The sequence below is a fragment of the Chanos chanos genome, chromosome 1, assembly GCF_902362185.1.
Source record: "Chanos chanos chromosome 1, fChaCha1.1, whole genome shotgun sequence".
In the NCBI taxonomy this organism is placed as follows: Eukaryota; Metazoa; Chordata; class Actinopteri; order Gonorynchiformes; family Chanidae; genus Chanos; species Chanos chanos.
In genome coordinates, this window is record NC_044495.1 from 37116034 (window position 1) to 37138476 (window position 22443).

Genomic DNA, 22443 nt, shown 5'->3' on the forward strand with positions numbered 1-22443 from the left:
TTGTGTGTTAGTACTTATCCTTTAAGTTGGAGCGGATCAGACTGAGCTGGGTAAAAATACTCGGAAAGATCTGACATGCTACTGGTTCTCAGTTGGGCTCTAGGGGTTTTGGGTTCACCCACCATCGCATAACAGTCTGTGTACTTGGATAAGACATAGATTCCTACCTGGGAAGCCACTGGCTAACAGTGCAACAACTGTGTTAACTTCCCAGTACAAATAGTTTTGGTAGTAATTGGTTGAACTGATCTTGGTATTGCTTTTATTACCTTGATTAGCATTAGAGAAGGAGAAATAGAGGGAGGAGGGATGATGGAGGTGCAGGGATGTTTACTGGTAGAGTGTGGGAGTTGGAGAGAATGAATAAAAGAGAGAGAAGCATGACAGGTGTCTCCTTTCCGCAGATATAATTGTACAACAGGTTGACCTGGAAAAAAAACACTTCTTCAGCAAAACTTCAGCAAAAATCCATCGAGGGTCAATATTGCCCTACTATCACAGCAAGGGCTCCACACCTCACTTCACTCGTTCAAATAATGTTTTAAGTTTCTAGTTCTGAGTCACTGGACTGTTTTCCATTTTCCATTTAGCACTCTGAAGCCACATCTATGTTTTAACTATTTTGCTTATTTTCAAGGCAGTTACGCTCTGATACCCAGGTCCTTTGTTGTGGTTTTACTGAAGGAAACACTGCTCTAACAGGTTGCCATGCACTCACCTCCACTCTCATAACCAGAGCACGTTTAAGTTGAGTAGTAGTAATCACCTGGGCTTTATTTTATCCTATAAGCTAATCCCACTTAGCACAAAAAGGAGAAAGGAGATCACAGTTGCTTCTGTGAGTGTGTGAAGTACTGCTAATGGCAAACAGCTACCAAGCAAAAAAACAATACCCCAACACTTTGCCTGTAGCCACTGGACCACTGTGGTAGGTTCCATCCATGAGAACAGTGACCATAAGAACAGAGAAAAATAGCTGACCCATACTTACTTGTACTTCCCTGTCCACAGACTCAAGTGGGGGAATCTCACGGTAACTATTTTGATATATTTAGTTGATATTTAATGATGATATCAGAGATCATAAAGACAGAGATGTAGCTACATCATCCATTTGTTTTGGTAAAAATCAGTTTCAATAGTGCCGCACGGGAATAACTTAATCGATGCTTGGCAAGACACAAGTTTTATTTTACACTGAAATTACAGAAAAGGTTAATTTTTGTTTATCTTTTCTGTCTATCTTTACTGACAATCAACATTTAGGGTTGCACTTACTTTCTGAGATTTTAAATATTTAGGTTAAAATTTAGCACATTTTTTTTGTTCAAACAAGTGTCACCATATTTTGTGCAGTTGGTAAAATGACAATGATCATTATTGTGTTGATGCATCAAAATTTAAGTGAGAGTTTAACTGCAATCTGATAGTAATATAAAATCTGCACACACACACACACACACATGATGTGTGCACGTGTGTTTGTGTATGTCATGCAATGGTAGCAGATGGTCACTCTTGAGTAAGTCTTTGCAGTCACTGGAATTTAAATGTAAGGATGATTGCACCTTTAAGTAAACAGCTGTGAGCAAAATGGGTTTTCAACAAACTACCTATGAACATGATGACATGTTCATATTGGGAGGATAACTCACACCACCACTAGTGCCTATAGCATAAAAACCCAAAATCTTATTAATTTAGGCACCCCTAATTAGGACTCATGAACAAACTGTCTTTGGCAGAGTATCACAAGCAACTGACGTTTTGTGCCATTATGTTAATGGTTGCATGATTACTTATGCTGTGCATTAATTTAATGAAACAAAGTTTATGGAGATGAGCTCAGATAATTTTGAAAATGAGCACAGATAATTATGAAATTTCCTGACACGAAAAGAATAGTTTTAACAGACATCACTGAGGTCAATACCATTCCAACTTTTATGATTTTGTATGTATTCAGAAATGTCTTTTCAAAACTAACTAACTTTCGTAGTACCTTCTGGGGTTTTATTGATTACTTTGACATTGTATATATGGAGCACTAAAAGTTTGTATCCAACTTGTGAACTCTGTGGTGGGAGCAGAACAGAGGTTTGGGAAATTGTGGGCCCTCAGTATAACCCCGAGGCTGAAAGAGAAATGCTTCCCTCTGCTGTTTTCCTTGAAGTCCTACTACTAATTATCCTCTGGGTTTTGTTTGTGAGAAGTGGAGGGTTCTGATACATGAACCGTATATTGTTGCATATCAGTATACCAAAAATGTCCGAGTTATTACTTGTTATTAGTTTCTCATAAAGATGGATATCATCGCATTATAACCCACGAAATGTGTGCAATTTTAATCGCAGCTCTGTGAGTTTATGGATCATACACAAAGCCTTGATACATTGCCACAGCATATTTACAGTTATGAATACAGAAACTATATAAGATTACGCAGATGTCGGTGTGGCTCGAGTAAATTGTGTTTATTCCGTTTCATGTTAAATAAGCAAGTTGTCATCGAATCGACTGAAACGAATGGAAGGTAAACTAGTCAGCATAGATTGACGTTTATCTCGGGGAAGTAACCTAAATTCAAGAAAATGTAAAATTCTTCAAATAAAGTATTCCACTGAGTACGGTTTATGGGCCACGGTGTCAGCTATTATTGAAAATTTAGGTTCAAAGCACATGAATTACAACAAACGACGTGATTTCTGTACTGGCGCCTCGGCTGGCAAATCTGACGTAATGAAATGACAATTCCTGAGGTTCCTGACTGCCGCTAGCCGGTGGGACATAGACAGAGCGACCTGGAAACTGTTGCTCTGTCATTCTCACAAGTAAACGGCAGTAAGTTTGAAATGTAATCTTTTTGACACATAAATTGCGTTTTACTTTCCTAAAAAGTGAAACTTTCCCTTAATGTCAATATCCACCTGGCTCTTTAAACGCCAGGCAAAATCAAACTGAACAGTAAGCTTATAACAGAGATGTTCCATGGACACGCATCGGCTGCTCTCTGGCCAACCACAGCTCAAGTTGTTTTTACAGACAAACTGCACATCCAATAGAAATAAACGGGGCTGGTATACTTTGTGGAGTTTAGGATAGCGAATTACACACAGCTGTTACTCCTGACTTCCAGGGAGGAAAATGATGTGGAGTCTTTCATTATTCCAACGTTTCTCTGTACTTCAGCGAGAGGAGCAATAGCAGCTATCGCATTTAAAGTAAAATCTCCATGTCTGCATTTCATTAAGAATGTGGAGTCGAATCTTAACTCTTCTCTGCACTCGCTAGTCATACCATAACTGCTGGAGTTTGCACATGAGCTTGTTTATTGACCGACGCTCCCTCATAATTTTCACGAATGCCATGCCGAGGATTTCATGTTGGGAAGGTAGTTAACGGTGAACGGACAGGATTTAGGCATCAAGAGACTGTCAAATGGGACGTTTTCGTGAAAACAACAACACTTGCTTGTTGAAAGGGTATTTTACATTTTATTCAACTCGGAGGACGGTACGAGGTTTGTTCCATAATCGACTGACGTGGGGGATCTCGAGGGGGCTGGCCGAGAAAGGAGAGACGGTCGAAGGAGCTATGCTGTGGTTAGGAGGTACAGTAAACACACCGACACAAGCTTTGTTTATTCAAGAACTTTTCCTGTGCTGTGCTTAAAATGCCCCCTGAAAATAATGAGACTGGTTTATAAGCAACGGAAGAAAACGTGCCCCTTCACAAGTGTCTGTACGTTGAGCGGTCTTAGAAGTTAAGACCTGTTGTATAAAAGTTGTGTAAACTATACGTCACTGAACAAGCCGGACGTCTGTACAGTTAACTCACAGTGAGGCGACTTTCGTGGTACTTTTCAAAGTCTCATTCATTTTTTGAAACATTTTAACACTATTTCATTGTTGTGAGGTATAACCTCAAGAGTTAAAATGGTTGAGAATAAGAGCTCTATTCAAAGAGAAGGGGTTTACCGCTGGTTTTCAGTGTTAAGCTCAGCACAAAGGGCCGAGTTCTTATGTGGGCTCCTAGACCTTTGTGTACCCATTGAGCTGCGCTTCCTCGGATCATGTCTGGAGGATCTAGCCCGCAAGGACTACCACTCTCTTAGAGATGCAGAGATAAAAGCTAACAATCCCGCTGATCTCGCCAACCTTACCAACATCACGGATGAAGTTGTGCGGAGTAAACTGCTGATATCTCTCGCTCTTCTCACGTCGGACAATCGCGAGGCGGCAGGAGTCCTGTTCCGAACTCTCACGCACATTGACACCATCATAAACAACTACGGCCTTCAGCTAAACGACGGCCAAATGGGGGAGCAGTTTCTGCTTCTGTTTACCATGGCGTCCAACCATCCAGCGTTCAGCTTTCACCAAAAGCAGGTGCTCAGGCAGGAGCTGACGCAAATCCAGGAGATCCTACAAGTCACCTGTGGCGAGCCACCGTATGGGGGCGGGGGTGGTCCTGCCGCACTGGGAGCACTCACTGCCACCCCAACCTATATTACTTCAGCCCTCACATCTTGCCACACAGGATGTCCAGGTTGCCAAAAGGTAGGCCTCATGAGAGTGATACAGATATGTTGGAGCACCACATCTCAATCAGTGGATAATCCACAATTATTTTTTTTATTTTACTCTGTGCCACTATCACATGCGGCTCTTCAGTAAACTTGAATATGCCTTAAGTTTTTAAGTATGGGCTTATTCGGTCCAAAAAGCAGGATAAAAAGAAAGGGGAAAAAATACTAGAAACATTCACTAGATGTAAACCCAGGGTAGCAAAATTTCAGTCTGACTGAAGATCACTGTAAGGTCAGCAGAGAAGACTGCTGTAGACACAGAATGCTATTTACTATTAACTTTGTGCTGCTCATTGATTAGAGAGCTGAAATATAATTTAATTTCTATGTGGTGTTTTAATGCCAAAGCTAACAATTCTGACACCTTCAAGAGCTGTCCAACTCCCATTTTTTTTTGTCTCTCAACACAGCTGAATGAGAATCACATTTTTAATCTAGTGAGACAATTGTCAGATGGATGCTATAAGTTACAGCTGTGTTTGAATTCCATTGACATGCTTTGTTGAGTACAGGGCTGAATACTGTGGTTATTATGCATCTACACCATGTCTGTTGTTTATCTGTTGTGACAGGATGGGGTGAGGAATATTTTGGTCAGAATACATCTCCCTCTTGTGGTTTTCTCATTTAATGTTTAGCTATGTAGCCTGTCAGACATTACATTCAGAGCGATTAAAAGCTGAAGCTAAACTCAGTCACATCACTTCAAATTTTTTCTATTAACATAGTGTAGATGCATGATAGCTCTTTGATATTCCACACAGCTGTTACAACAGACCTCAAAATCTCAAAATTGCACAGCTGCACCAAACAGGAAGATCCATAAGGAAATGTTTGGATGTGTTCCATTCCAATGGAGCATGTCTCACAATTATTTTGTTTTCTTTATGCAAAGACAGAGGCACACATACTGGCTTCTGGAGTTTTTTTTTTTTATATATATAATTATTATTACCATCTTCTTTTTGTTGTTGTTGTTGTTGCTGCTGTTGTTTTGCATGTGCTTTTCAGCATGGCTTCTTTCTCAGAAGAGAACCGGAAGCTTCCACGGCAAAGCGTTTTTGAAATGATAACATCCCGAACAGGGAAACCTTGCATCACAGATGGGACAAACGTCCCAGATGCTTTGCTTCAATTGGTTCTCCCACCCATGAGTAATCACACTGTTCACTCAATTTCAACATTATTTCAGCTTTTTTTTTTTTTTCTTACTTTTTAGGCTGTGATAGTCCAGAACTATTGGACAGATTCACACATTCCTTTGTGGTATAGCCAGGTCTTAAATTCCATAGAAATAGAGGGGATGGAAAACTAGCTTTATACGAAAGCATTTCAGGCGGAATGCAGATAGCTTATCGGCAGTCAGTCAGTCAACTGAAACAAACAACAACAAAAAAAAACCTGGGTTTGGGCAAGCTGAATAACCCAACCGGTGAGACAGAGTTCAGTAAGTTGGAGGAAAAGGCCAGCAGAAGCTCCTCTGGCTTCTACAGGAGATGGAAACACAGGGCTGTTTTTCTCTGAAATGAGATCCAGGCATACACACACTGTTCAAACATCGAAGTCGGGAGAGGAAAGTACCGAGTAGAGAGAGGGAGAGAGAGGCAGAGAGAGGGAGAGAGAAGGAGAGAGAGGCAGAGCGAGGGAGAGAGAGCTGGGGAAAAGCGGTTGTATTTAGTGTTTTGTTGTTTTTGGCCAACATTAAGTGCAGCTCAGCACATTTCTGTGTGCTGAAATCAAGCCCTGTATGAGTATCCCCAGTGAATCATCAGGAAGCTCTGACCGCTTACGCGTTTACAAGGTCTGTGAGTAAAGCTTAACGTCAAGAAAGACACACACACACACACACACACACACACTCTCTCTCTCTCTCTCTCTCTCTCTCTCTCCTGTGACACAACTCTAGGATGCTGTAATTGTAAAACCTATGACCCGTTACAGTAATACAGTGTTTGTGATCAAACAAACTTTTCTTCTCTCTCTCTGTTTTTTTTTCCCCTCTTTAACCCCAGCATATCAGGTGACACCCCTATCAGCTGCTTAAACTCACATCAGTCGGCCTAAATTTTTCGTATTGGCTTTAAGAGACTAACCTCCTAATGCTATTGGAGAAATTTTAACAACTTGCAGAATGTCCTCTTAACAGATTTCCTATGACAAGTCTTTACTCAACATCTGATCAGGAAGGAGTGAGAGAAAGCCTACTAGCTCAGACACAGTTTCCCCATAGTGCCGCTTATTTTTTTCTCTTATTTTCTCTGAAAGAAAGAAAGAAAAAAGGAAAAACGGGATTTGGCAGAGGCGAATGCGGATGTGGCAGTAGTGCATTGTAAAGCAGTTTTAATTGGCTTCAGAGCTGGGCTTCTCTGGCTGCTCTGTTTAGCATATGTGGCGTTCTGTACTCGGATCCAGCAACCCTGAGTCTCTGAGCAGGAATGGCTGCTGCAGGAAAGAGTGGGAGGTCCCTCGCACACACAGTACTCAGTGGCCAGAACTGGCACAGTGTGTGATTAACCAATCAGACAGAAAAATACAAATCTATGCAAATTAGACCACATTATAACTTATGTTTTGCTTAATGGTGTATATGACTCCTTCTGAAATCAAGGATAAATATCAACTGAATTTGAATAATAGAAACAAGGTGGTGGCAAGTCTTTTTTGGTCATTGGACTCTCGAGTAGGCTGATTCAGGAAGGGACAGTCAACGCGCAAAATTTTCATTACTCATCCCCTAATGTAAGCAGTGCTGCCTTTGATTCAGTGTTGTACAACCATAACTGACATGCCATTTCTGGAATGGTTTACTCTCCTGTTTTACTCATTCAGATGTTTTACTCACTCACTGCATTCACTCACTTTACTCACTCGGATTGGTGTGATGTTCTTTTCCTTTGTACTGTTGTTTAATTCTATGACTCATCTCATAATAAGAGATGCAGCAACAAAAGTGAATCAGAAGTCAACTTTGTTGCGGTTACTCTGGTCTGCTTTGTCACCTGTAGCACTATTTACCCTTTGTTTAACAAAAAAAAAAAGTCAAGCTGCAAAGCAGTTAGATAGAGGAGCTGAAACATGAAACCTGTCTGCATGTCAAACACTGAAACGCTTAATCTTCTGTTTCTGAGGCTTACGAGTAACCTTTGCCTGATCTCTGACCTTCTTCACAGCCTTTGCAGCGAGAGATCACGTCAGGTCGGGTGGATGAGGGTTCAGGGTCAGAGGTCATGGCTCCAACCCTGACGGCCCCCTCCTGCCAGGAAATGCCAGTCAAGGTACACATTGGGAAACCCAACAAAGGTGAGCCCCAGAACTTTGTACAATGCCACTAGTCTCTAATCAACGAGGACCAAGGCTGAGATACACGAGTCAAAGTTCACATAAACAGTCTTCTCCCTGGAGGTGAACACAAACTGAAAAAGTCATGACAAGTGTGGGGTCATCTCAGCTTGTCCTCACACACACACACACACACACACACACACACACACACACACACACACACACAGATAGAATAATGAATAATAGAATAAAGTATAATGACACCATATGCTAAAATAGATGAAAGTTATGCGCGTGTGCGAACTTTAGAAGAACTCAGGCATGTCTCTTCTCGGTGTTGTTCTAAGCGGAGAGGAAGCAGAGGAGAATCTGGACTGTACACAGCCTGAGGGAGAAACTGAGAATCACTGGATTTAGTCTTTAAATCGTGCTGCTTTTCCCATCCGCACTGCAGGATCTTCCATCCCTCTCCGATTTCCTCTCATCTGCCTTATCACTGCCTCTTTTCTCCTGGGCTCTTTGGTCAGAAATGCTCCCTTACTTAAATGTCCTGATGTCCGCTGCTTTAGTCCACTGTCCAGAGCACTGGGATATTGTGAAATGAAAAATGTAATTTCTTTAAAGAGTCTCTTTAAACTGTTGGAGAGCATATGTTTTCTCTTTAAAGTTCTTTTTTCTGGAGGGATCCTGACCCAGTTTTTGTGAGAAATGATATTTGGGAGAATTGCTTCCAGTTGTGTGGTGTTAATGTGAGGTTGATATCATATCCTTATGATATCAGCATTTAACTGTGAGTAGGCATGTGTTTGTGTGAGCTGTCAATGTCTGTGTTCCATGACAGCTTACTGTTCATGACAAATTATTACAACAAGTTCACCTTAGGTTCAGAGAAGTTAAATACATGTTTTAGAGCAGGTGTGTGTGTGTGTTGTATCACGGGGTCCAATATTTCTAAAATGTACACACACACACACACACACACACACGCACACACATTCAGGATGGCACTGTTCGTTGAACTCTTGCTTTTGCAAAATTTTATCTACCAAGAGGAATGAGATTGTGAAAGCACACACAGCGTTGTAAATACCAGATGGTACTGAGTGGCCCAAAGTCTGGTTTTAGATAAGATGATATAACTGAAGGTGATATCACTAAGGGTAAATGATTTCAACATTCATTTTCATTTTTTTAATCATTGTGAAGCAGATGCATGGAGTTTATAGTAATCTGAGGATTCAGCTCTTCAGTTGGTTGAGTTTGGTGGTTATTTGAAGATTTCTCCCTCTGATTGGTGGAAGTTGGTGGTTATTTGAAGATTTCTCCCTCTGGTTGGTTGAGTTTGGTGGTTATTTGAAGACCTCTCCCTCTGGTTGGTTGAGCTGGGTAGATATTCAAGGATTCCTCTCTGTCACTGGTGCAGTTTGAGATTTATTTGAGTTTTCCTGTGTCGGCCTGGAGCATGGTTATTTGAAGACTATGTAAAGAGCAGCTGTGATATTTGCCTGAACGCAGCAGGGCTCTGGGTGCAGTCACTCTGCTCTGCTCTGTGGTAACCCAACGCCAGCTCCACTGCATTACCTCATGGCCCTGGCTGCATGCCTTTCAGCAGCGCAAAGCAGCTCTCAGCAAACCCTCATCCTTCTGTCAACACACACACACCTATATATACTTTATATACACACAGACACACACACACACACTGTACGTATATATATATATCTAAATATATGCACACAAACTCACACACTCGCGCATATATCGTGTATACACTTACACCCCCAGACCATTGTGCTGACATGACGTTAACACACTGAACAAGTACAGAAATAAAACAAAGATTGCTACGTGCTTCAGTTAGTTCATACTACCACTTAGATACCAATATTTATCTGTAAAATATAATCTCCAAGCACACGTGTTGCTCCCCCAGTTTTTAATATAATTTTGACTTTCCACAACGGCTGCCCTTTTGTCTATGCTCTGCAACACACTGAAGTCTTATCGAATATCGAAATATACACTTTCATAGTCTTTCTGCCCTCACATCTATATGAAAACAGATAAAGGGGAGAGGGCGAGTCACTGGAAGCTGACTTTGCAGTTTGAGGTTTGTTTTTTTTCTTCCCTGGTGAGGTCTTTGATGAGTGATTTGTATAAGCTGCGGTTCTTTGGAAGATCTTGTTCAGGGAAGCTGGACATCTGTTCTTTACACAGATGCTCAGAACCGTTTTTAACTGCCACAGCAAATCTTCTGCTGGTGTGTGATGTAGGATCACACAATGTATGAACCTGTGATAGGGTTTTTTTTTTGTGTGTGTGTCTCTGTGTGTGTGTGTGTGTGTGTGTGTATGGGTGGGTGAGTCTGTGGGTGGGTGTGTGTGTGTGTCATGTGTTTGTGTATTTGTGTGTATTTGTTCACTTCAGTCGCCCTTCAGTTGTGTCAGTTCCATTGTGTATGGTTAGGTACCTCTGCACATATTTGCATGTTTATGAATTGCCTTTGTGCGGCTTTCCATTCACGTTAGTGAGCGTTGCTGCGTATGGTGTGTATGTGGGTGAGCTCGTCTGTCTGACTGGGTTGTGTTTTGTCTCTGTGAATATATAAATCTGTCCCTATGTGCACATCGTACAGTCTGAACTGTGAAACCTGATCTATAAGAATGGCAGAATGCCCTAGATCAACTGGCCTGGCATCAAATATGTGGCAGCTGCAACTGGCAGGGGCAGTGGGGTTATGGGTGGATAGGGCTCTGTGCGCGCGCGCGTGTGTGTGTGTGTGTGTGTGTGTGTGTGTGTGTGTGGGGCACACTTTAAGCTTGTATGACATAGACTGGCACAGTAGGTTGGCATAGCTGTCTATCTTTGGATCCAAATATAAAAGGAAATGTATTGTGTGCTTCCATTGATTCGTCCAGATGTTGTGCTGAAGTCAAACCAAATAGAAGCAGAGAGAGAGGGAGAGAGAGAGAGGGAGAGACTACATATGAGAGAGAGAGAGAGAGAGAGAGAACGAGAGATCGATTTAGTCTGAGCACATGTCTGATGTATAATGCTACAGACAGGCAGAGAATATGTGGAGTGTGTTTTCAGCGCGTACCATTGAGTGTATGGGTGGTGGGCGTGGGGGTGTTGACCTTGGCACGGGGTTAACATAACTATAGTAAGGAGAAAGACAACTGTTACTACTCTGTTTGGAGAGTTGGCATCTCTATGTAGAACAGAGTGAGTTCTTTGCAGTAGCTGTATGTGTGGAACTCCTCTAAGTAAGATGTCTGATCTAAAAAGAGTCAGGCAGTGACTGAAGTGGTCGTGCTGATGTGTGTGAAGGGTTGTTTGGATTGATAATGCCTTGACAGAGAAAACAAAGTGTTGGATCCCAGAGTCCGTGCTTTTCTACACACACTCATGTCCCATGCTTAAAGTGTAAACACACATACCACACGGCGTGTAAACCGGGCGTTTTCTTCATCTTTACTGAAGAAATGTGTGACATCCAGCTGAATAAAAAGTGTTTTTTTTTTTTTTTTTTTTGTGTCATGATTTTTCTGGTGCACCTTCATACTGTGAATGAACTAAAAGTTTCAAGTTTCTTTAGAGCCCAATATCACTGTTTACAGTCTCAAAGGGCTTTACAGGCCACAACAATCAAAATCAAAACAGGACGGCAACCCCTGACTTAATCCTCATGGCGGGCAAGAAAAAACTCCCCAAAAACCCAAAAGGGAAATGGGAAAATGGGAGAAATCTTGAGAAGGACCACAGAGAGAGGAGACCCCTCCTTGGCCAGACAGGTGTGCAATAGGTGCTGACCCAGTGGGCAGTTACAATTGCAAGTAAATTGGAGCATGAATAAAGGGGATGGCGATGCTGACAGGGGGATGAAAGATGATAACACCAGGATGGATCAGTCCAGAGGGCGGGAGGAGTTAGGATCACTGGTATAAAATAGTGGAGTCATTATGAAATCATGTCATTTCAGCTGGGTGACAGTCCTCAGTCCTCAGACACTCTTGCCTTAGTTGCTGTGCTTGTGTTTTGCCTACTCTGATGTGCTTTGTGTTTGTGTATGTCTGCATGTGACTGTGTCTGTGTGTGTGTGTGTGGGTGTGTGTGTGTGTGTGTGGGTGGGTGTGTGAGAATGAGATGCTGGAATACAAAGGAGTAATACAGACATCACAATAGGAGCCAAATATCTCACACTCTTCATTTGGTTGTTGTACTTTGGAAATGTTCTGACAAGTATACTGTGGAAGGGATGAGGGTGGGGTGGGGGGGGGGGGGGGGGGGGGGTCAGAAAGAGAGAGAGAGAGAGAGTGAGTGAGTTTCAGTGAGAACTCTGCGCACTCTTGGTGTTAGCACCTGCACTAGAGAATGATTCACTGAAAAGTGCACACATTGCCCAAAGCTTGTGTGGAAGGGCATGGGGGAGGACAGGTGAATCCCCATAATGCCCTTGGGCTGAGAGACGGGGAGAGAGAGGATAATAACTCAGAAAAGGTCATAGAAGGGGGGTTGGCGGCGTGGTAAGTAAACAGAGGGAGCGGGAATGACAAGCACTTTCAGACAGTTAAAACATCGTGTTTATGTACTTAATGAAACCATAAGTATCTGGAGCGGGACTCGTTCCACACACAGTGATCTCATACACACACATGCTCAGACACATTGGTAAAGTAGCGGTGTAGTGAGAAGAACAGTTTTGGAATGTGGGGTTATAGAGAGAGCTCCATACACTTAAGCATGTCTCAGTGATAAGTGATGAGAAATGACTGCACAGCTGTGTTTCTCTCTCTCTCTCTCTCTCTCTCTCTCTCTCACTCTCTCTCTGTCTGTCTCTCTCTGGCTTTTAAAGAGATTTAACTGTTACTGTTAAAAAGTACAAAAATATGTCTTTGTTTGTGGCTGAAGTAAGATTATCAACTGTAGATGCCAAAAAATGGAAGTAAGTGGGAAGTCCTCTTTGAGGTACAAAGACAAACGTGTGTGTGTGTGTGTGTTTGCTTTGGTAAAGTTTGGAGCGAAGGCAGATTGTCTCCGCACTCCTTTAGTGTTTTGTTTTTTTTTAATTTTGTCTCTGCTTACCACTATACACTTACTCTCTATTTCACATGCCTCTCCCTCTCTCTCACTCTCTCCCTCTGTTTATTACTTCTACACTCATTCATGTCAACTTTCTCTCTCCTTCTCTCTCCCAGTCCTCCACTTGCGTTGACCCCACTCTCCCTCTCTGATTTTCACTCTTCATTTCCACATTGGCAAGCATATGCATTCTTCAGCTCTGTGTAGCTGACCACAGACCTACGATTAACACACACACACATACACGCACGCACGCACCCACGCACGCACGCATGCACTCTTATACAGTGCAATAAAGGGGTTGAGCGGATGGTTTTGGGAGGGGCAAGAAGCATGAGCAGACAACTCCTTGCTCTCCGGAACATTCCAGATGAGTTGACACTCGCCCACCAGCTCCGAGGGCCGCACGTCTATCCGGGAGACACTGAGGGCAGGGAGGGGCTTTCTCTCTGTTTACACTCCTCTGATCCTCTCTTTGACAGGACACGCTGCACAAACAGGGCACCATTCAGGAACAGCCTGCCCCGCTGCTCTCACACACACACACACACACACACACACACACACACACACACACACACACACACACACACTGCAGGACAGTGCTGAGTCAGCGGGTTATATTTAACACATCGGTCTGTGTGTGTGTGTGTGTGTGTTTGGCTGGGCACTGTGTGCTGCAAAGGTGTTTGTATTTGCTTGTGTGTGTGTGATGTGTGGAGAGTTGAGTGTTTTAATTTGTCATTGAGAGTGTGCTGTTTCTTGTGTAGGAATGCGTTTGTAGGTTTTAAACTGAAGCTGTGTATGTGTATATGAGCCAAACCAAGCTCAACACCCCCTTTCCTTTTTCCTTAATCTCTCAATCTGTTCCTCTCCTCTTTCTTCTCTCTTCATTTTTCTTTATTACTTTTATCCATTTCCACTCTCTCTGTTCCTGTCTGAATTTGTTCTTTTGTCAGGCTGTGCCAATTTTGTTGGTGGTTTGGGATGCTGGTGGTTGTTTATGGAGTTTGTGGGGGGGGTGTCTTTTTTAAGAGAACACCCCAAGGCAATGATCTCTCCTCCTCTTTCCTTCTCATCTGAGCTCTTTACTGAATAATTGACCTGCCTGAATAATTAAATACGTTTTAGGATGGATCTAACAGGTGGATTGTATGCTCACTTATGGAGAGTGTGAAAATCCTGAAGTCACCCATGTGAGAAGATTTGAATATTCATGAATATTGTTTTTAATGAAAGTATTCAGTGTTCTTAGTTTTGAGCTTAAGTCGTGTGTGTGTGTGTGTTTTTCTTTTTTAGTGAACGTGGAAAGAATAGAAGTGAGAGGTGTAACACATAAGGCAGACAAAGCCACTGAGTACATGCTTGAGGTGAGTGGAGCCACTTATGGAAACCTACCCTTTAGCTTAGCTCTACGTCTGAGTTTCACAGTCTTTTATTTTTCCCCTTCCAAGTGTTAAAGTCATGAAAAACCCCAGCACTGCTGTTAGTGATGATTTAACACAGAATGGTGACCTGTGAGCTGTTTAAGCCACCTAAAATCTGAGGTTTTAGATCTCTAGTTTTGAAAATAGAAATTTAGAAAGCTAGTTATATGTATATATTTCATTGATTTACATTTCTTGCATATGTAACTTTGGGGAAAAAGTTATGTCTTTTATTCCATCATGCAAACCTGCAGATTTTCCATGTCTAAAAGAGAGGATGTGTCTCTGTAGGAAAGGTTCACCAATGTTTGCAGCATTATTTTCTCGCTTTAAATAGCTCCACGTGTGGGGTTCTGATCCATTCCACGGGATTGGACAGCACAGTTTTGTGATGCTAGCTTAACTCCCATTATTTGAACTATAAGAACATCAATAGTAGGATCTTGAAACTCAGCTATCAAAGTTAGTATAAAGTGTCAAACCACCAGTTTTGGATTTGAATACAAATCTGAGGAAGTGGTGAATCATTCCATCAAATACTGTGTTCATTTGAAAGTGTGAAAGCTACGTGGGTTTGTTTGCTCTTACAAATTGCCGTCTCTCTGTTCTTTAGGTCCTGTGGTCTGACTCTACCGTTTCAACTGTGGGCAAAACTCCGCAGGAGCTGTTGGAGCTGGTCTCTCAGGTCAGAATGCCAACGCTTTGTAGGCATATGCCCCCAATATGCAAACTCACAGGATCATAAGGTGAATTCTTTGAGCAGTGGTCGAGGGCACACCCTCAAAGTCTTTTCTTTCTTCTTCCTCTGCAGGTCTCTCAGCTCTTTCCTGATGAGTGTTTGGAGAAATACCTCCCCCCGTCGCCAGGCCTTGATGCCACTCACGAGCTGGACCCCAGGTATCACACCCATCCTCCAGAAACCTGCAGCCGCGCCATGTAAAACGGGCTTTTACGGTGGCATTTGTGTCTTGCTGTATTGTTATTGTAATTATTATTGTTATTATTAAGATCCAGAGAACTCACTGGTTCCCACTGAACTGCCTCACAACAGGTGCCTGACAACCTTCCCACCTCACGTTCTCAAACACGACAAAGTCCGACTCTTTTTCAGCTGTTCAAGCACACCTCAGCTCTCTGCCAGCGCAAGTAAGACCGACATGTATATGTATGTGTATCTGTTCGAGTTGGCCTCTTCCTTTGATTTACTTTTACGTATGCCTAATACCCTGCTCCATTTTCGTGTGTGTGTGTGTGTGTGGGGGGGGGGGTTCCATTTTTAGTTTGGAGAGGGGGCTTTAGGATGACCTGTTTGTGTTGGGAGGCCATGGTGGTAATGACCTCATCTGTGAGGATATTTATAGTCTGAAGGGCACTGAGTTTTCGGTGTGTTTGTCTGTGTGCATGGGGGGGGGGGGTTGTCTTTGGGATCTTTCCGATGAACACACGAATCCCTATCACTCCTCAGTAAACTTGTAGCCCAGTCCTTTCGACTCTGTGCTGTAACACTGCCCCTGAAACGAGCCGAAGTTAGACATGTTGGCGTCGCAGCAGTCGGGATCCAGTTTTCTCAGCTGCATAACTCAGTCAGGAGTGTGTCTCTGGCTGATCAGGTTTATACTCTAATGTAGTGTTTCTTTTCATCTTTGAGCTGAATTGTGTTTTCCCTTATCTTCAGAGAGATGTGTCATAAAGAAGAGCGCTCTTTATTGATAGTGTATCATGGAATATTTCAGATAAATATTATAGAGTATTCTGTGCTGATGACTTTCTGTCCTTTTGTGGTGTCCTGTTTCGTTAAGCCTGTGATGTCTGTCCACAGGTATGGGCTGTCTGCTACAGTACAGAGGACCCAGCAGGTGTGGATCTACACACACACCCACAAACCCACACGCATACACACATGTATACGCATGCATACAGAGTGCCTAAGTTCTAATCCTTATCTTTATCACCTACTCATTCCTAACTGCATAACTCCAATAGACTCACACTCTCACACTCATCGCCTATTCATTCATAATGAATGAACTGTTCAAGCCCACTCTCCCTGTGCACACACACACACACACACACACACATTTTTTTCTCACCCTGTCTCCCCAAACGTTGCCCTTACTCCTCTTTCATCTGTTGTTGACTTTTAGGGCGGTTTGTGGTGTTGCCAGTATCCAGCCTGTTATGAGTGTTCCCACACCTATACAACAAGGCTCCCCCACACACCTGCCACCTCTTCTGCCCCAGGGCAATGTGTCCATCCTGCCCCCCACCACCATCAGCACCACCATAGGAGACACTGCCCCACCTCCAGCACACCACCCTAACCCCACCCCTCAGACGCAGCCCAGCCCGGAGCAGAACAGCATCCTGGACTGGCTCCGAAAACTACGCCTGCACAAATACTACCCTGTGTTCAAGCAACTTACCATGGAGGAGGTAGGAGTGATGCAGAGAAGGGCTGATTTTTTTAAGGACTCAAAAAGCATTTAAATGTCTCCTAGCCTAATTTAACATTTGCTGTATGATCTACTGCTTGCCGAGAGCATTCTTTAGTAGTGGCTAATAATTACGTATAGCTAGTGTGTAAACAATATCCAGGAAAGCGAGGACCTTCAAAGTTTTTTTTGCCACACCGTTGTGAAAGTTCTCAGTTTTTAACTGCAAACAAAGCAGAACAGAAATGCCTTTGTTTAGAGATGGCAGAATGCTAACTGAGGCTGAATGAAGTATTGTAGTCTCTGATGAGATGTGATGAAAGATGTGAGATCATTCCAGTTCAGAATCATCATCAAAGAGTGGGTTTAGAGTCGAATGGGCAGAGCTCATCAATGAGAATAAGCACAGCCAAGCAAAGAACAGTTCACTTTAGTGTGCCTCCTTCCCACCCATCTTCTCACTACGATGATTTCTCTCTCTCTCTCTCTCCGTAGTTTCTGGCTCTCACAGAAGAAGATCTGAACAAATATGACCTCACACAGGGAGCCAAGAAGAAACTGAAGACTCAGTTAGAGCTGCAGAAGTGAGTGGAGCTTCTGTCACCTCTGCCTGTCGTAAAGGAGAGACAATGATGTGTTAAATTGTTACGATCTGATGTCGCTTTTTAACAGTGCTACTCGATAGAGTTGCAAGATGAGGTCACAGTTGTCAAAGGATTGAGACGTTACTCTTAGGATAAAAGGAGGACGGCGACATTTTAATGGTGACCGTGCAGTCCCCCTGTCTCCAACAGTATTACTGCACCACTGTTTGAAGAGAAAAGTGATTTAACGTCTCTCTGATGAATGGTCATGGATTTAAACTGACTGTGTCTGCTGCTGTCTACTCGTTTTGGTGTACATTATTATCAGGGTTCTTGTTTTTCTAAATTTATTTTCCTAAATCTTACTGTTATTGAATGACTGATAATGAGAAGTAAGGGGGCATTCTGTTTAAATGGTGGGAATTTTAATCAGAGTAAATGTTTAACTGGAATGAGGACTGGCCTGTATCACATTTAAAACAGACAGACCCACACACACACACACACACACACACACACACACACACACACACCAGGCAGTGCTCCGTCCCCCAATGCAATGTCCTTATCCCGTTCCCATTCTTTACATCACCAACTTTCCATTGCTCAGGTACAGAGCCACAGGTGCACAAATACAGACAAGATAGATAGATGGAAAAAAAAAATGCCCCGGGGGATTTTCCGTTAGCCACCCTGAGAACAAAACATTTATAGGGTCATTTAAGGCAACACCTCCATATTTCAGTTGCATCTGTGGATCAAATTTGTTTTATCTTTTTTTTTTTTTTGGCTCCTACAGTTGTGCTCTTTTAAGTGTCGTGTTCTTTCGCTCAGCTCCAGTAAACTGATTGTATCTTGGCTAGAAATAATAAACATTTCAGGACTTAAAAGGTTCATTTCAACGAAAGCACAAAATCTGTAGCTTTAAGAAAAGCAGTGTTAGACGGCCTGTTTAATGGTAGCATTTCAAACAACACTTTCTTCTTTACTTTATTAGGAACGCTTTGAATTTCCTCTTGTCCAAACTTGACCCATTTTTTCAGTGAGCGAGTACTGCATCTGTGACTGTTTGGGATTCAGACCAGAAGGAGAAAACACGAACTGCATTAGTTTTCGTAAGGATTATGTGAATGACTCAACGGCTGCCGTAGCCAATATTTCACACATGTGTATGTGAAAAGAACAGGACAGGAAAAAGCAAGTAAAAAGGGGTAACAAATGAGAAATAAGTGCAGTTCCTTTGTAAAGCATCTGTAAAGTATTTTCTATATTACGGAAGGGTCTGTGGCAATGACGACATTTTCCCCTCTATGCCTTCTGATAAAGATAGGATAGCTCTTTCTGTTTGGGCAGATTACACCCTCACTTATATCTTGCTCAACTCTGCGGGAAGATGTTGCATTCTTCTCCCAAGTGAATGTTTGAATGTTATTGTCCACAGCACCATCTAGGTGTCAGTGCTGGAAATGCTGGGCCTGTTTAAAAACAAAGGCAAGGGGGAGTTGTTGTGAACATATGACTGTTATTATTGTCAGAATAAACTTGATATTGCATTGGTGCTGGTAGTCAGTATAGAGTAAATTACACTGATGTGTTGTGGTGTTCTGTGGAACAGGGAAAAGTTGGAGAAGAGGTATGTGGGTTCCTGTGGTGGGGTTGCCAGGGTAACCCCCTCCAGCCACGTTGGCCCCCTGGCACACACACCCACCAGCAGCAGCACAGGTACACACACACACACACACACACACACACACACACACACATAAAAATTAACAACCATCACAAAGGCAATATTTGCACTGTACTCTGGTTTTGTTTTTCACACATTGATATAATGAGCATCTCAGCTACATGAGCCAATGCCTGTATCTGTGTGTGTGTGTGTGTGTTTGCGTGCGTCTCTGGGTATATGTGTGTGCCTGTGTATTTTCAGAGTTGCGTGTAGATGTGGAGACGGGATCCCTGCCTATTCCGCGGGATAGCAGTTCCTCCTCCGGATACTCCAGCGCTCCCTCCAGCCCCATGACTCCTCTGTCACGTGACGTTGCCTCCTTTGATCGAGTCAAAGACCCTCACAGACGTACGAAGCTTACAACATATCTATGTCTTATGTCTGATACACAGGATAAAATAAAAGGATAAAATGAAATGTTACGTCACCGTTTCTTCACTTCAGTGTCATTTTCTTCTCTTCTCTCAATCCAGGCATGGAGCCTAGTTCGGACCCTGCTGACAAGGACCGTACGTGTGTCCTGCTGAACCCGGCTGTATCCACTGGACCTAGTAGGCCCACTGCACAGGTCCTCCCTGTCCAGAACGACCCCTCCCTCTCCCCCTCCCACTTGAACATAGCTCCTCCCTCACTGCCCCTGTTGTCTCAGAATAGGGTCCTTAGCTCCCCTCGTAAACCGCGCCCGCCCCCTCTTTGTCCGGAGGAGCGGTCCAAGCCCATGGGCTCTGGGGTGGCTGTAGGAGTGCGTCTGGAGAACCTCTTCCCTGGCCTGAGTCTTGACGGCTCCCACACCGTGCGTCCAGACGTGACCGGCTCCCGCGGGCCTGTGACGGTGCTGCGTTCCCCACCGGGCTTGATGGTGGAGACCAGCACCGCCCTCACATCCACCTCCAACACCCTTCATCACGTCTCTCATCCTCCTCTTCACCTGCAGGTGTCACCCTCCCTCGCCCGTACAGGACATTACCCTTTCCCTTCCTCCTGTTCAGCCCCTTCCTCAACCACTAACTCTAAACCAACCTTCCCGTCCGTCAGTGGTGTTCCCATGGTGACTAGCAACAGTGTCCCCATGGCAGCGGTACCTGGCAACAGCTATTGCATCAACAGCAGTCCGGCTGTTACACCCAGCTCCAGCCCTGCGTCAACGGAGATCACCGGCTACGGTTCGGCCCCCAGTTCTAACTCCTCTCCGTCCTCTGTGTGTGTGTGTAGCTCCTGTGGATGTAGCGGGAACTGCGGTTCCTACGGGGCCTTGCCGGCTAGCTACGCCGGCTACTTCCCCCACCCTTTCTCTGGCACGTCCGTCTTCACCTTGGGGCCACTGCTCCACCTCAGCCCCTTGCTGACAGGGAGTGGCACGGCGTCACCCTTTTCCTATCCCCTGGTAGCCCCACCCATCTACAACAGCAGCTTATCACACGAAACCCAGCAACAGGGGATTGTGTTACCCCCTATGCAAGGGTTCTTGGGAGGCGGAACGAATGTTTATCAGCCCCACGGAATCGTGGGTAACGGCGGCACAGGGCACAAGAAAGCTGGGAACATCTCCTGCTACAACTGCGGAGTGAGCGGCCACAGAGCACAAGACTGCAAGCAGCCACCCATGGACTCAGCTCAGCAAGGTAACTGACAGTAACCCCCAGGTGTCTACTGTTTGGAATCACCAATTTGTTTATTTATCAAATTCTCACACAATCGTAATAACGGCCATGTCGTTTTGTCTGTTCCAGGAATGTTCCGTCTGAAGTACGCTCCTCAGTCAGACAGCCAGGACTCGGGGGACTAGATGGTGAGATTTGTGGGGTCTTCTGCATCTAAAACCCCCTCAGTATATAAATCCACCCTTTAAAGGGGAGCCTACAGAGAACAAACCCTTTGAGTATTGGTGGATACTGAGGCATCCATTTATTGAATTCCCTAGCCTATGCTTTTCAATAGCAGTGGCTGAGCTGGAAATGGAAGATATGTGATTCTCAAGTTAGAGAGAATAAAGTGATACGTTATCCACTGAGGAGGCACGCTGGTGGATATATGTTTTAAGCCACACGAAGAAGACAGGCTCTTAAGCTCAGTGGGGTGAGGATGTAGAGCTCATTAAAGGAACATTCACCATAGAGAAGAAACTGGGTTGAACTTAAATGCAGTTCATCCAGTCCTCATACCACTCGGATCACCTTTCACCTTCTCAAAATGGACCAGGTCCAGGTGAGGCTACATGCTCAAAATTTTGGGAAAAAAACAAATAAACAAACAAACAAAACCCCTGAACTCTTAAAGACAGGAGAACAAAGACTTGGATCTGTCCTGCTTGCCAAATAATGCATAAGAATGCCAAATCCTTTGCTCTTTTCTGACACGAAACGTTGCAAGATGACGGAAAGGAGACACTGCCATTTTTCTTTTTCTTTTTTTTGTTTTAGAGATTGAGTTGCCTGGCAACATGAAGGAAGCGGAAAGCAGATACAGAATTTTTACTGTAATGATGCCAGTTTTCAGATGAACATTTGTGATGCCAGTGTTTTTCCTTTTTGAAAAATTACATGTCTGCTTTTACTGAAAATGTACAGTTTTAATTGTGAGAGCTCAGAAAAAAAGGATAAAAACATTTTCTTTTCATCCTGCAATAGGTCCAATTGTATTTGTAGTAATCATAGGTAATGATTTGGAACATGTCATTTTTGTAATGTCGGTTTTTAGTGGAAAAATGTTGAGTATTTTGACTGTAATTGCTATCTCTGCGTTATTTTTCCAGCGTACAGCTAACCAAGTGCCGTATTAGTGGCGGGTTGCCGTGCCACCCCTGCAAATGTTCCGCTCAAGCCAAACAGCTAATCTGTATAGGATGCTTTTCTATGCTCCATATGCTTTACTTCAGTCGTGTTCCTCTGTGCCTGTTGGTTCCTGCTTTATCATCCTTGTCGTCACTGGTATTCTTGTTTTAGTGACGACAAGGTGAAGCAGCGGAGCGGGAAGAACAACGCGAGGGGGGGATAGGGGGGTTGGGGGGGGGGGGGGGGTGTCTCCAGATGGACTAACATTCTTTCACATGACCACAATGTGGTGGCGTATAGAATGACAGGGCTCCCCGGCTTTCACGTCATGGATCAGGGATCAGGCAGGTTCTGGTCCGCCGATGAGGCCCCCATACAGGGAGAGAGGGCCACTTCTCATTTTGCCTACAAGTCTATCCAAAGGTTTCTGACTTTTGATGAATGTGCTGTTGGGTTGCTCCAAATGAGGTTAACGTTGACAATCAAATCTGTGTCTAATGCATTCACAGGTCAGACTCTGAATTTATAATTCAACTTTATTTTGG

At 43.7% G+C, this 22443-nt stretch overlaps 1 protein-coding gene across 1 annotated transcript; it reads left to right on the plus strand.

Annotated features, from left to right (window-relative positions):
* The first annotated feature begins 3899 nt into the window (after nt 1-3899).
* zcchc14 (zinc finger, CCHC domain containing 14) lies at nt 3900-21628 on the plus strand. The gene is made up of 13 exons (XM_030776208.1): nt 3900-4559; nt 7759-7888; nt 14252-14322; nt 14993-15064; nt 15191-15276; nt 15431-15525; nt 16199-16235; nt 16524-16812; nt 17307-17395; nt 19011-19117; nt 19329-19475; nt 19601-20749; nt 20858-21628. The coding sequence occupies exons 1-13, from the start codon at nt 3936-3938 to the stop codon at nt 20911-20913; spliced, it is 2952 nt and encodes a 983-aa protein (XP_030632068.1). The 5' UTR covers nt 3900-3935; the 3' UTR covers nt 20914-21628.
* The last annotated feature ends 815 nt before the right edge of the window (nt 21629-22443 follow it).

Excerpts from the sequence above, each read along its gene's own strand:
- zcchc14 (XM_030776208.1), top strand. The coding sequence starts at position 3,936 with ATGGTTGAGAATAAGAGCTCTATTCAAAGAGAAGGGGTTTACCGCTGG. Across the intron at positions 15,526-16,198 it reads TCAGCTCTCTGCCAGCGCAA|GTATGGGCTGTCTGCTACAG; the intron begins GTAAGACCGACA and ends GTCTGTCCACAG. Across the intron at positions 17,396-19,010 it reads ACTCAGTTAGAGCTGCAGAA|GGAAAAGTTGGAGAAGAGGT; the intron begins GTGAGTGGAGCT and ends TCTGTGGAACAG.